Below are 13768 nucleotides of genomic sequence, written 5' to 3' on the forward strand. Positions count from 1 at the left end.
TTTTTTCTTACTATATTCATCTTCGTCTTTCATTTTCAGTGTCTCTGGTTGTGATAAAAAATCATATAATCATCCCCGTCGAGCATCAACAACTTTTCATCATCTACTCGAGCAAAAATTAATGTTGGTTAAACCTGCTGCCAACAAGCTTACAATGCAAATCGGAGTCTCATGCGTCTCCATAGTATATTTTAATTTAAGCTTAAAATTGAACTTCGCTAATGAATGAGCGACATTATTTGTTTCTCGAGGACAATACTTGAATTCCACTTTTTGAAGTTCCGCTGAATCATCTTAAATATCAATAACAATAGCTTGAATTCTCCATGGTGCGTTATCTGGGTGACCTGAACAAGCTTTTATAATAGTTAAGGCATCCATACTCAAAAATTTGTTTACCATATACACAGCCAACTATGTTCCCCTAGCTTCAGCCTCCATTGTCAAGCTACATAACTTTTCAAAACTACAATTACAAACTCTCTTTCGCTAATCCGATATATAGCTTTCAACGCTTGCTTCTTCATTCTCAAAAGCTCTTGAGAACCTCACACAGAAAATTCTAATCCACTCTATCACATGCCTTTGGCCATGGAAGATTCCCTGAATGGAAACTAATTTAATCTGATTTGTAACATCATCACTATTAATACATCAACATCTTTTGTAGAAAATGGTATCTTTAATTATCTGTCATATCCCTTCCTTCAGTGTTACCCTACTCAACATTTGGTTTTCAGTAGGAAATATATATTTGTCCAACAAAATGACATGATCTATAAATTCTGTAACATGCTCTGCTAGAGTTGACCTGTAAAAGCGATTCAAAAAGAGGTTCGGAATAATATTTGGGTTCAAAGACCAACTCTAGTCATCTGTAGTGATGTTAATTTCTATCATTCTCTGATGCCCAGAAACTCTCTTCCACTTCTCAATTCTTCCAGTTTGCAAACCCGTATTCCATGTGTTCTCATGGTGATAAAATCATTGCTATTATTTTGTTGTTCTTATATTTTTATTATCATTTTCATCTTTTAGCATAACAGTTATTTCAGGACTCAACAACAAAAACATTATTTCAAGCCTGATGCCTAGTTGTTTGTCAAAATTTGCTTGGAAACATAATGATGTGGTCAAAATTTTGAATCTAAACATCAACACTTATGCCATACTCAAATACTGAAGTCTTTGTCAAATGATATTATGCTTTGCATTAAGTTGGTATCAACCCATTCTGCAAGTGTAAATTTGTAACCCCACACGCATGTCCTTGCCCACAATTTCATTGTGTTTTTCTTCTAAAGCTTGTCCAATGCTCAAAATGTTAACGAAGTAATGAAATTAATAGTACCATATGAAGATATGATTATTTATGTTAGTTACATATGCAATGTTTTCTGCACAAATAGTCATATATCATATCCCATGCTACTTTTAATTTTCCTACTACAGCCATTTTTCAAGCACAACCTCTCAAATCGTTATCCATTTTTTTTTGGTTGGTGAAAGCCGAATTATCTTTGTTAGAAGTTTCCTTCAAGGATCATATTTTCTTCAGAAAACTCAAATTTAGAAATCTCAAATTCAGTTGGTATAGTTTTCAATTCGTCAATCGATCTCAATAACAAAATTTCAATCCAACTAAAAAACAAAACCTAACTCCCAGAAAATCAAACAAAGACAACTCATTGAATTACTCATTAAACTAACGATAGAATTAAAGATTAATGAAATATGAGATGGAGTTAGTAGACAAAACGGGACTAAATTAAACCCGCCGTCTGTGGATACCACATCTCTACGGTTGTCTGGCCGCTGCCAATCAATCCAAGAAAAAGATTTACCCTTTCTCAAATCAACTGACTTTCTCTGTATGCATCGTTGGTATATACAAGAAAAGGGAATATATGCCTTTCTCTCGCTAAAACCCAACAAATGCTTTAAACAAAAAGAAAAAAAAAAAACCCTAGATTAAGAAGATGAGGCTCATATCAAGTGTAATTTTTTTGGAACTCTATCATCGCGGTGAACACAATCGAAAGAAGAAAAAGAACAACTTTCAATCGATGATACCATAAACCTCTATTGTAAATTGTACTAAAGAGGCGGCACCTTCTAGATTATTCTTTTTCCTCCATTGAGATCGATAGGTTCATTAGATCCCGCTAGAGCCCTCTCTCTTTCTAATCACTGCCTAATTTAATCTAGTTGTTTTGGGAAGTTTAGGGTTACTACCTCAAGCAGAGAAGAAACCTAGATGGATCCACGGTTGAAGGTTGTAGAATACTTATTAGAGATGGACAAGGGAATTTATAGTACTGACTAGCAAATTAGGGTTTAGAGGGAAAATAAAATGGGCTTTCTATAACCGTACACTAACATTCCGACGAATTTTATGGGCGCATCTAAACGTGGGGCGCCTACTATTAAGTTGAAATTTTGGGGTTTAGAAGGTCGCCCGAGGGGCGTAACTGCAACTCCCAAGGGAACTTTCCACCGCCCTTTGGTCCAGTGGTTGGACACTACCCTCTTAAGTCCATCAAATTTTGAGATCAATTTTAGTAGAAGTTTTCCATCGAAAATCATCTGATGAAATAAAGATAATAAGTAAAGTAAAGGTATGAATAGATGAGTTTCCAGACCCTCCCTCAGGGTCTTCATATGGCCTTTAGGACTAAAGACGTCTTGATTATGTCAGTTATTATGCAATTTTGATACATGGTGTTATTCCATATTGTATTCATAAGATATTAATCTCATGTAAATATAATGACTTTTGGAGTGCGACATTAAAAAAAACATGGGGAATGAACTGAGGTGGGTGCTTTTAGAATGCCAGAGGTTGTTGAGAAAAGACTTTTGAAAGAAAACTAGTCAATTTAATTTGACTCAATTGACTTAAAAAAGTCGGAGGCACGCAACCCTAATAGCATCTTTAATGTAACACTAAATCTTAGAAATTTAGAGTGCCACATATGATTTTTAGAATGTTATTTAACTATCACAGCTTCTCAATGTAACACTAATCATAGAAACTTAGAGTGTCAACTATGATTTTTAGAGTTATTAACAAAAAATTCCCTTATGCAAAACTTTTTCCCGGTCTTAGGATAATGTGACACCATTATCAAAAAAAAAAAATAATAATGTGACAACATTTTATTTAGGGGTGAAATCGATCTAGGTGGGCCGGTTTTTTGACATATTTGAATGGATACCTATTTTAGAAACCTGACCAAAAGCCCGTACAAAATAAAATAAACCACCCATTTAGAAACCGGTCTTTGTTCGATTTTTCGGTTTAAACTTTATTTAACCAAATATCAACAATCAAAAGATTAGTCTGAGACTAATATTGGGCGTAAGAGATCAAATGAATATGATCTAATAATAGTAGCAATCTATGCAAATGTTTCTTCGCTCAACAATGTATCAAGATAAAAAATGAGAACAAGAACCATGGATTTCAATAAACAATAATGTCTAACTTGATTGGTTATTCAAAAATAAAAAAAATTTCAATTGGAATGACTTCAAAGATTGAGCATTTCAATTGATTTTTTTTCTAACTTGATTGTATAGATTATATATCTAACATTTAATTCAGTCCGGTTCGGGGCTCGCGGGCTTGTCATAAAAAGGACCGGACCGGACCGGACCTAAAACCAATTCAATCAAAACAATACTGACCATTCTAAACCGAGTTTTTCTGGTTTTGAGTTATTTTGGTTCGGTCTTCGAGGTCTTTAGTTTCACCCCTAACTTCATTCTAAGATGTATCAAGAAGAAACTCAATATTTGAGATTCTTCTTAAGGATCTTTATTGTCTACTCGACATTAAAAGCAAAACTACCCGTATAAAAAATGAAACTTAAGTAATTTTTAAGTCTTCATAGTGTTTGTTAGTGGTATTTGTTCAACTGATTATTGTTACTAGTGTAAATTGTAGAAGATTAGTTGAATGATATGTTTTGAAATTTGAGAAAGCTAATACCAATTATAAAGAAGGTTTTTTTTTTGTTGAAAGGAAATATAGAGAAGCTTGTTCATCAAAAAACAAAAATATAGAAAAGGTTGGATTTTGCTAAACCAACTTGGTGCATGATAATTAAACCAAAAAAAATTGGTGCATGATGTTGCAACAAAATAATACTTGGTGCATGATATATTTACCTATTATTTACTTTTTTTTTTTTTTTAAGGGGTACCTGTTAGTTACTAGTTGATAAAGTTTGTGGTAACGATATTATAAACAAAACTGATAAGGAACTCTCTATCTCTTTGTCAATTATTTGTTGGTCGGTTCCTCTCCAGAGAGAAAATAGGATCTCCATAACTGTTTTCTTCAAGAGAGTTTTCACGTAAATATTTGATTTTGTCCGGCGAAAGGTTATCTTTTCGTTGGAATCCCTCTTTCTTTTCATGAAATAGTTGGTTGTTTTGTTTCTTGATTTTGTTTTTAAATCTCTTACCATCAAATTAGAGGAGAGAGAGACGATTCTTCATGGAAGAAGAAACTGTTTTTTCTTTTCAAGAGGGGAAAATTATCAACCAAATCGATTAAATAATGACAACACCACAACAAGAAGAAGAAGATCATATACCAGTTGTTCTTACCATTTTCTCATACCCAATCAATCCCGATTTCAAAGATCAATTCTCTCAGAAATTCAAAACTCTCATTCAAACAGATGTTGTTGACAGTTAGTGATGTCATCCATTCAAACTCGAAACCCTAAATTGTTTACCATCACTTGGTTGTGTTTTGACAGTTAATGATGTTTTTGATCATATTGATTTTGATTGATTGTTATTATCGAGGAATTGTGGTTGGAGACACAGGTTGTATACATTCTGATGTTGTTGCTGATTTTGCTATTATTTATTAATTGATCTTCTCAGAAGAATTGTGATGTTGGTGGTATTTTCCTTATTATTTGTATTATCAGTTATTTTGTTGACCTTTAGGGTCCTTTAATGTTTGATCTTTAGAATATTTTCATCTTTTTTTCTTTGTTCTTTTCGTCAGTATCTAGTCAATTTCTCTCACTTCATGAAGCACTTTACATTCGAAGTTCTGAGAATTTACTTATGTAACTCTCGTGTTGCTGAACCGAGAAAAATAAGAATTATATCCATGTAATTTGTAATTTAATCACTTATGAATTAAAAATGGTTTCAATGGTTTTTTTTTTTTTTAAAAAAACTGATAAGGAACTTGACTGATGTTTACTCGGTTTGTGAATTGCGATTGTCTCGTATTAATTAAGACAATAAAACCGTCCTTACAAGAACTCCATTGGACATTTAACGGAAATAAAAAAAATCATTATCTTTATGGGTTTCAACTTCTTAAATTGTAGAAGGTTACAGAGAAACTCCCACACATTCATTGGCATGATATAAGATTCAAACATATATGTACTATTCTTACAAGAAACTGAGGTCTTACAAATAATAATGATTGTGTCATAATATACAAGAAATGAATAGAAAGAAATCGTTCTCCTAAAAATAATTTATGTTTAAAGAACAAATTTCTCATTTAATAGTCAATTTTCAACATAACAAAGACACAAAGTTATATCTGAATACTGGTATGTGTTATTTCGACAATGTTAAAGTGAACAAGTTACTCTTAGTCAAAACATGGGTCACTGAAGGCCCGGTAACCCCCACCCTTTTAAAGGTCGAGGCATACATAACCCTTCTTTATGGGTTATGTCTATAAGTCATCCCAAAATTGCACATAGAGCCTTCATTTTCAGGTGCCTCTCTTACGAACCCAAAATTGCACTTGGAGCCTTCGAGTGCACCCGTTTGGCTCTTCTTCTTTTGTTTTTCGTTTGTTCTTTTTTCTCTTTCTTCATATATCTTGCAAGAAAAACCTTAGGATTTAGAGTTTGAATAACCGAGTTTGCTGATGGATATGAGACCTAAATTTGTTGCCCTTATTTCGTTTGTTATTCTTCGCCTGTTCTTATTTTCTAAAGCAAAACTGGTTGATGCCCTAAATTTCTGCAGCAAAATGGTTCTTCTTCTTCTTCTTCTTCTTCTTCTTTACCTACTTATATTTACTTTATGCCCTAAATTTTAACCTAGTAAGAGAGAACTTGAAAGACCCGAGGCCCTCGGGCTAGCCTAGTTTGAGAACTTAAGCATGGTTTCGGCCTGACCAGTCCGAGACTTTAAGCACCTTCTCGAGGCCCAAAACATTGTCTCAGACGGGTCAGTCTGAGAGCGCTTGTAGATGTCATGAGTCAATGGAGATGGACCATGGTCGATCTCTCATCAGAGGCCCCTAGAGCAATTTTGGGGTGTGCTTATAGTTGCACCCCTTCTTTATATACAATTCCCATTCCCACCACTATTCTAGGGTTTACCGTAAAATCGAAGCTTTGGGCGAGCTTCTCGTCAGACATCAGTACTTCGGATTCGATCTACAGGTTTACTTCTTGCTTTTACTCTCTCCTCCTGTTTCTCTCTCTACTTACTTATTTACGGATTTTGTTATAATGTTTCTTTTAAATCTAGTTTCGAACTTCTGATTGTTGATCTCTTTCTAGGTTGACGATTTTTCTAAAGCAGAAACCCTAACCTTGACCATCTTTTCTTTTTCAATTTACTGCAAACCGCCAGTTAAAAATTCGTGATTGCAGTGATTATTATTTTTGGTTTCCTGTTAATTTGTTTTTACCCATCTCGTCTTTTAATGGCACAATTAGATTGATTTAGGGTTCATGTTAACGGTTGAGTATTTGGGCTCTAAGTAAGAAAAAAAATCAAAAACCCTCTAAGTATTGGGTAGCCCTATTAAGAAAGGACCCAGATATCATTCACCCATTAAAAAAATCGAAACTTTTGTTGATATGTTCTGATATATTAATCAATATTTTGTGATTAACTTCAAAATAATATCAAATCTCTTGTTCTTTTGAGAATTTATGTGACAATTTTATCGGTTGATGCCAGTTTGATTATGCGGAGATACAGTCCACCGTATTACAGTCCTCCGAGGAGAGGGTATGGAGGTAGGGGAAGAAGTCCTCCTCCGAGAAGGGGACGTGGTGGTGGTGGTGGAGGAGGATATGGGGGAAGGAGGGAACAGAACAATGGGAGTCTCTTGGTCCGGAATGTTCCTATGAGTTGCAGGTATCGTCTTTGAAAATATCTATTTTTATTTATTTAAGGATCAATTTGGCTAGTTATTAAAATCAGAAAATATATTTTTTTCATTGTTTTGATGATTGGGTTGCTTCAATTATGTTTCTTTGATATTGGCAGGCCAGATGACCTCCGAGCTCCATTCGAGAGATTTGGACCAGTTAGAGATGTGTATTTGCCCAAAGACTTTTACTCAGGGTGAGGTTTCCTGTGTGACTTTGATACAAAAAATTCTGTACTCATATTCTGTTGCACTGTTTCTATTGCTTCACTTGTCAAAGTTCAAGGTGCTACACTATTTCAACGATTTGGTTGTTGTATACATTTATTTCCTTGATTCAATAGTCTTTTGATGCATATTTTCTAAGCGGTTAACTACTGAAGGTGTAGACTATATTTACCTATTTCATGGATTTTTCGAAAATTGTTTTCAACAAGAATTTCTGGTTTTGCAATCAAGGTCCAGTTTTATGTGGCTTTTGTGGAGTTAAATTTTCTTAACTGGTTTGTCAGGGGGTATCTTGGTTTGAAGTTAAAACAAGCCCAAGCCCCGTTTATGATGAAGATACAATTTATCATTGCCTAACATTGAAGTATCCCGAAGGATGTTAAAAGAATAAATGTTGAAATGAAGAAAGTTCCTGTATGAAGAAAAATTATATAATTGACACATCAATATGGGAGGAAGTTGCACTTTGACTAACTAAATTGGGGGATTACATGAGAAGAGTTAAGTTTGGAGCAACATTATTTTGAAGTGCTTCATGTATATACAAGAATGTGAAGAATTTTCAAGTCTTGCATTTTTTGAAGTTGCCTACATACTTGACTGTAAAACAAAAGGTCAGCCACTAAGCGCTTTTATATTAACACTGTACCTGAACTATTTTGGGGAGTAATCAAAGATAAGTTACACATAGGTAGAGAATGCATACTAAGTGATGATAATTCAACAACTATGTATGATGGGGTTGTCCTTCTTTAGTAGGTCTCCTAGCAAGTATGGTCCTTGTGTCAAGCATTCACATACTCTGATGCCATTCGTGCAGGGAACCTCGGGGATTTGCTTTCGTTCAGTTTGTGGATCCTTTTGATGCTGCAGAGGCCCAGTATCACATGAATGGACAACTTTTCTGTGGAAGGGAGCTAACTGTTGTGGTTGCTGCAGAGACGAGGAAGAGGCCTGAGGAGATGCGTCATAGGGGTGGGCCTAGGTAAGTAGAATATCTCTTGATTATGTCATAGTTTTAAAGGCGATTAAATTCTATTTAGTTCTTACCTTTATTTCTTATTTCGATGTGTTTTTGTTTACAGTCATAGAGGGCCTCCACGACATGGCGGACGACAACCTTATTATGGTAAAAAATTAATAAAAGCATTTTTTTTGTGATTACTTTCAGAGCATTACGTGAAGTCGACTGAGATTTTGGGATGGAGAAAATTTGGATATTCATTTGAACTCTTACCTGGACTAGACTAAAAACATAATTCAGCAGTACTGGCTTGCATTACCTTCTCCGGATTTTTAACTACCCTATAAACATTCTTCAGTAGTTATGTGTTTCAGCTAATGAACTTTCTTCTGAGGTGTTTTCAATGAATGGGATGTTTTCAGGACGTTCCCGTTCTCGCTCTGTATCTCGTTCTCGTTCTCCCCGTTATCCATCTACTTCAAGAGGCAGATATCGATCAAGGTAATCGTTTGTCTCTGTCTGCCTGTTTCTAAGCATGTAAGATGCAGCTGAATGAAAGGGGTGATCATGTTTTTCTTGGTTGTCAGATCTAACTCTCCGGCCCCAAGGCGGCAAGCTGACTATTCTGTTTCCCCCAGAAGGCCAGTGGAGACCTCCAGGTCACCGAGGGACGTTCCACATGAGCGAGCCAATAGTCACAGCCGCAGAAGGTCTTACTCTCCTGGCTATGACAATGCTGTTAGGAGAGAATCTAACGAGTGAGTTTTAAAAGTTGAACTTTTCTACTTTGCTATTTAACTTCTTTTTTTTTTTTTTTTGATGAAGGACGCTATTTAACTTCTTGATATTCCAAGTTATCATTCCCTTATTTGGAAAGCTCTGTATTATGTGCAGAAAGCCTGCATATAGGGGTGAGGAGGGAAGGCAGGACTGGAGATCGCCAGTTCGTGCTTCGAGATCACCATCAGGATCACGATCAAGGTCTGCAGATTTGTCACCTCCTGGTAGCAGGTAAATGGATGCAAGCTAATGGAATATCGGTTTGGCGTCAGAAACAGTGGATAATGTTTTTTTTTTTTTTTTTTTTTTTTTTTTATAGTCAAGACTCTTGAGATCACGGTTGTTCGACTTCCATTCTAAACCTGATTGTTAAGATTGTCTTCCAGACATTGAACTCTTTTCTGACTTGTCTAGGGGTACTCTGTCCACTTACAATTTGATTCTAGTTTGTTTTGTTATTCTGTTGTTCCTCTCTCTCTCTCTCTCTCTCTCTCTCTCTCTCTCTATATATATATATATATATATATATATCCCCTTTCAAGTACTTCAGTTGATGAGGTCAAAGTTGAAACAGAGTAATTTCATCAGCAATAAAAGGCAAAATCAGTTGGAAGGGTTTGATTTCACTCGTGTCACTAATAACAATCCAACAAATTACATAAACATCAAGAAGATTAAAAGTGAGAAAATATATACACCCAATAATCGCATGTCCTTGTGTTGTGGTAAAAACATTCTGGATTTTATATGCTGGTAATCCAGGATTTCCGGGCAAAAAGCTTGAACAAACAGCAGGAACTGTACATGAATTGAACGAATTCAGGTACAAAGAGGGAAGTTTCTCAATTTCTTAATACAATCTTCGATTTTGATATGAGAAACGGAGGTCATGTTTACTCCTCTGTTCATCTACTTGTAGAGGGAGTTTGCAGATGGTCTAGGATAAGAAGAAGCTAGTTTTCCGTTGGAAACTTTATCCATTCCTCTTCTTTGATGGTTCCTGCTTCCATCGCTCGAATGAGATCTATGATTTGGGTTTTGATCATTTTGGTTGCTTCTTCTGCTGTCTTTTGATTCTTGAAGCTGTTCGAGTGTAGTTTCAACCTCGTCCATGGTTGGTCTGAACCTAGGATCCACAGACAAACATTGTACTGCTAGGTTTACTGCCTTCAGTGCTACTTCCTGTGTGTATTGTCCTTCAAGTCGGGTATCTATTACATGTAAAATTTTACGTTTGCTGGACAGGTAAGGCTTTGCCCATTCGATAAGTTTGTGTTCTCCAGTAGGCTGGTTCTTGTCTATTGCTCGTCGGCCAGACAGCATCTCTAAGAAAACTATCCCAAAGCTGTATATGTCGCTCCTCGCAGTAAGATGACCTTCACATAGGTAGAGAGAGAGTTTAGCAGAAGTCATAAGTCCACAATATTTTCATGCCCCACGTTTTCGTAGAATTATGAAATCAAAATTCAGTTTCGTAGTGTACCTGTGGCTAGATACTCCGGAGCGGCATATCCATAGGTTCCCATGACCCTGGTAGAGACATGGCTCTTGTCACCAGATGGGCCATCTTTTGCTAAACCGAAATCAGAAAGCTTAGCATTGTAGTCCTGTGAAAGTTAACAACAATATTTCAGAAGAGTCGAAGTAGAAGAACAGTCTTATATATATATATGTTCGAGGAGTTGCGTACCGAATCAAGCAGGATATTAGATGTTTTAAAGTCCCGATATATAACTGGTGTTTCGGCACTGTGAAGATACGCAAGGCCTTTTGCTGCCCCAAGGGCGACCTTCATCCGGAGGTTCCATGAAAGTGTCTGGAAATGGGATCCTCCTGAACAAAAAAATAGTCCCATCAGTCAGAAAGATCAGGAGTCTTCGAGAAACTTGTCACTGAACTTGGGGAAGGTAAGCAGAAGGAACTTACTCCTGAATAGATGATTATCCAAACTTCCACGTGACAAGAACTCATAAACTAGAAGTCGATGTTCATCCTCTGAACAATATCCGATCAGCTTAACAAGATTTGGATGGTGTAGTTGGCCTAGATAATTGACTTCTGCCTATAAGGTTCCACAAAATAAAAAAAATGTCGAGCAAGTTTAGATTCCTACTTCATTGCAAAGTTGTAAAAATATGACACCAGTGAATAACAAAAGAAAGTAATAATAGAAACAAAAATTAAAGGTGTTTTTTCTCATTTTCTGAAGTCTGAATCTGACTTGTCAACTCAATGCAACTCAGTCATTCACAAGAAAAAGACATCACATGTCAGACATTCTGAAATCTGACTCTAGTCAATTGACTCAATTCAGACTCCAAGCCTGAACTCTAAAGTCAGTACCTTCGAGATTGCACAATTCAGAACTCTAACATTACTCCAATGATAATCTAACAAGTAGAGTTAACAAATCACAAAGATTGAATAATTTCTTTTGGAACTCACCAACCATTCTCTGTGACCTTGGTCACTATCTTGATTGAGTCTTTTAACAGCAATGTTAATACCGATACCAGGCTTCGTCGCCACAAAACTGTTCTCGTCGACCCATCCCTTAAAGACAGACCCAAACCCACCTTGCCCCAACACACTATCGGGGCGAAAATTCCTCGTGGCATTTTTAAGATGAATGAAGCTGAAACTCTTTAAGTTTGAAGCTTGTAAAATCTCGTCTTCTGTTCGAGGTGTTGGAGGAATGGAAGTAAAGGAGGTCTTGCTACTTGAACTACTCAAATTAGGTTTTCTTGAACTACTTGAACTACTCAAGTCAGTTTTATCTGAGCTTACATATTTTGAGTTCACCCCTGTATAAACAAACACACAATCAAATATTGATCTTTTAGTGAATAACCCTAACCAATAACAATCTTGAGAAAAAAAAAAACTTAGAACCAGAATCCCAAATTAAACCTAAACCAACAAAATTAAGAACATCAATGAACAATTAACTTATAGAATCAAAAGTTTTATATAGAAAAACAATCAAACACTGAAAATTGTCCAAAAGTTTCACAAAATCAGATTGGTTTATTAAGAACTTAAAAATACATGACAAACATAAATCACCTTATAAATTCAGGAATCAAATTGGATCATATCCTAAAGAAAAACCATACCCAAATCTAGAAATGATTCATATAACTAGAATCAATCAAAATAGACTACAGAATTGTATAAAGCCAGGCTCAAAACAACAGAGTTTTATTCAGTCAAAGACCAGAACTAGTAACTAATAAAACTCAGTTTCCAAATTTAGCTAGTCAAAATCAAAATTTCCAAATTGAGCATGACAGAAGGTAACTAAACTTGAATTTACCTGTATGAGATGGACTAAAAGCCCTAATTTGAATACTAAAACAACTACCCATGGAAGAAGAATCTCTGAAAACCCTTATTTTCAAATTCTGTATTATGAACTTAGTCTTCTTCCTCCCTTTAGATCAAAGAAAACCCAAGATTTCTAGAGATAGAAAGCTTCAATTTGTGAAACCAAAAATGAAAATCAGGTGTAAAACTCCCTTTATCTTTCAAAGTTAGGCTGTCATCCACAAAGGAAAGTAATTTTTTGACTTGTTAATTCGAAATTGATTATTTCGACTCCTTTATAAGATTAATAACTAATACCCATTTTGAAGAAAAATAAAGAAACAAAGAAAGATTCAACAAATTTTAAGTTTGTTAATTGAATTGAGATAAGTTGATGAAGAAAATATAATAAAAATAAGTAAAAAAGAATATTGAGAAGTTCTTGTTGTTCTAGAAGGTCTGCTAATTAGTTTCTTCTTGGAAACTCAATAGATACTGAAATTTGTGGAGTATGAGATGGTTTGATTATCAATAATGATTGTGAAAATCTGAAGACTTTAGGACGACTATTCTGTATGTTCATCCTCACACGTTATAGACTTGGAGGTCCTTCAACAACAACCCACATTCAATTGGGCCTAATTTATTGGGCTTTTGGTTTTTTTTCTTGTTTGAAATTTCATGGGCTTGTTGGGCCCAATGAAATTCCAATGGGTAAAAGTTTAATGGCATCACGACATGACACTTTTATTGGAACGGTACGCTGGGAGAAAGGCCGGACCATATTAAATTTAATCCAACATCTATAAGAGTATAACTGATGGATTTTCACTTCCAGTGAGAACCAAACCCAAGTACTCCAGGTAACAGAGTGGGTATCCAACCGCTACGCCAAGTAGTTTTGGACATGGGTACTACGACTTCCACTAAACCCTTACCCAAACAAGATACGCACATTTACTATTTCACACCTGTGATGCGGAGGTTTCTCCTTTGACAACGAAAGGAAAGTTCGTCTTTTCTCTTCACCTTGTTCGAGTTTCAGTTTTTTTGTCAGTTTAACAAATGACTTGGACTTAAAAAAATAAAAGACTTGGTCAAGTAAATGGGCCAACTTAAAAAGGGAAATTTTTATATACATTTACCATTTTTACTTGACATAATAATGGTTATTTGCAAGCAGTCTTGACTAATTTCTATTCTTGTACACTCACTTTTTCCTATACACACCTTTGGGAAAATAAGTTTTTACCAAACTTTTACCTTTGGTATCTTAACAACAACAAAAAAAAAACTTTACAGTTGGTAAGAAGAGTATGGATATA

The 13768-nt window shown here is 35.4% G+C and overlaps 2 protein-coding genes across 2 annotated transcripts; one reads left to right on the top strand and one right to left on the bottom strand.

Moving 5' to 3' along the window:
• Positions 1 to 6375: 6375 nt before the first annotated feature.
• On the top strand, positions 6376 to 9589 carry LOC147550330 (serine/arginine-rich SC35-like splicing factor SCL30). Its single transcript, XM_086666729.1, has 8 exons — positions 6376 to 6446; positions 6973 to 7152; positions 7285 to 7362; positions 8214 to 8378; positions 8479 to 8522; positions 8780 to 8858; positions 8945 to 9115; positions 9252 to 9589. Exons 2-8 carry the CDS (start codon positions 6980 to 6982, stop codon positions 9370 to 9372), a joined length of 831 nt encoding a protein of 276 aa, XP_086522855.1. The 5' UTR covers positions 6376 to 6446; positions 6973 to 6979; the 3' UTR covers positions 9373 to 9589.
• Positions 9590 to 9702: 113 nt separating this feature from the next.
• LOC147550331 (receptor-like cytoplasmic kinase 176) lies at positions 9703 to 13034 on the bottom strand. Its single transcript, XM_086666728.1, has 6 exons — positions 12454 to 13034; positions 11583 to 11941; positions 11064 to 11199; positions 10828 to 10970; positions 10621 to 10744; positions 9703 to 10513 (listed from the first exon to the last, which is right to left on the bottom strand). The coding sequence occupies exons 1-6, from the start codon at positions 12503 to 12505 to the stop codon at positions 10047 to 10049; spliced, it is 1281 nt and encodes a 426-aa protein (XP_086522854.1). The 5' UTR covers positions 12506 to 13034; the 3' UTR covers positions 9703 to 10046.
• Between the last annotated feature and the right edge of the window lie 734 nt (positions 13035 to 13768).

Source organism: Eschscholzia californica, unplaced genomic scaffold, assembly GCF_041429995.1.
Source record: "Eschscholzia californica isolate CP2 unplaced genomic scaffold, dmEscCali1.0.p SCAF_3, whole genome shotgun sequence".
Lineage (NCBI taxonomy): Eukaryota > Viridiplantae > Streptophyta > Magnoliopsida > Ranunculales > Papaveraceae > Eschscholzia > Eschscholzia californica.

What these genes read in the sequence shown, in the direction of transcription:
- LOC147550330 (XM_086666729.1), top strand. Translation starts at nt 6,980, where the DNA reads ATGCGGAGATACAGTCCACCGTATTACAGTCCTCCGAGGAGAGGGTAT. An exon ending in CCCAAAGACTTTTACTCAGG is followed by an intron (nt 7,363 to 8,213) that starts GTGAGGTTTCCT and finishes CCATTCGTGCAG; the next exon opens with GGAACCTCGGGGATTTGCTT. An exon ending in CGGACGACAACCTTATTATG is followed by an intron (nt 8,523 to 8,779) that starts GTAAAAAATTAA and finishes GGATGTTTTCAG; the next exon opens with GACGTTCCCGTTCTCGCTCT.
- LOC147550331 (XM_086666728.1), bottom strand. Translation starts at nt 12,505, where the DNA reads ATGGGTAGTTGTTTTAGTATTCAAATTAGGGCTTTTAGTCCATCTCAT. An exon ending in CTAATATCCTGCTTGATTCG is followed by an intron (nt 10,745 to 10,827) that starts GTACGCAACTCC and finishes TAACTTTCACAG; the next exon opens with GACTACAATGCTAAGCTTTC. An exon ending in TCCGGAGTATCTAGCCACAG is followed by an intron (nt 10,514 to 10,620) that starts GTACACTACGAA and finishes ACCTATGTGAAG; the next exon opens with GTCATCTTACTGCGAGGAGC.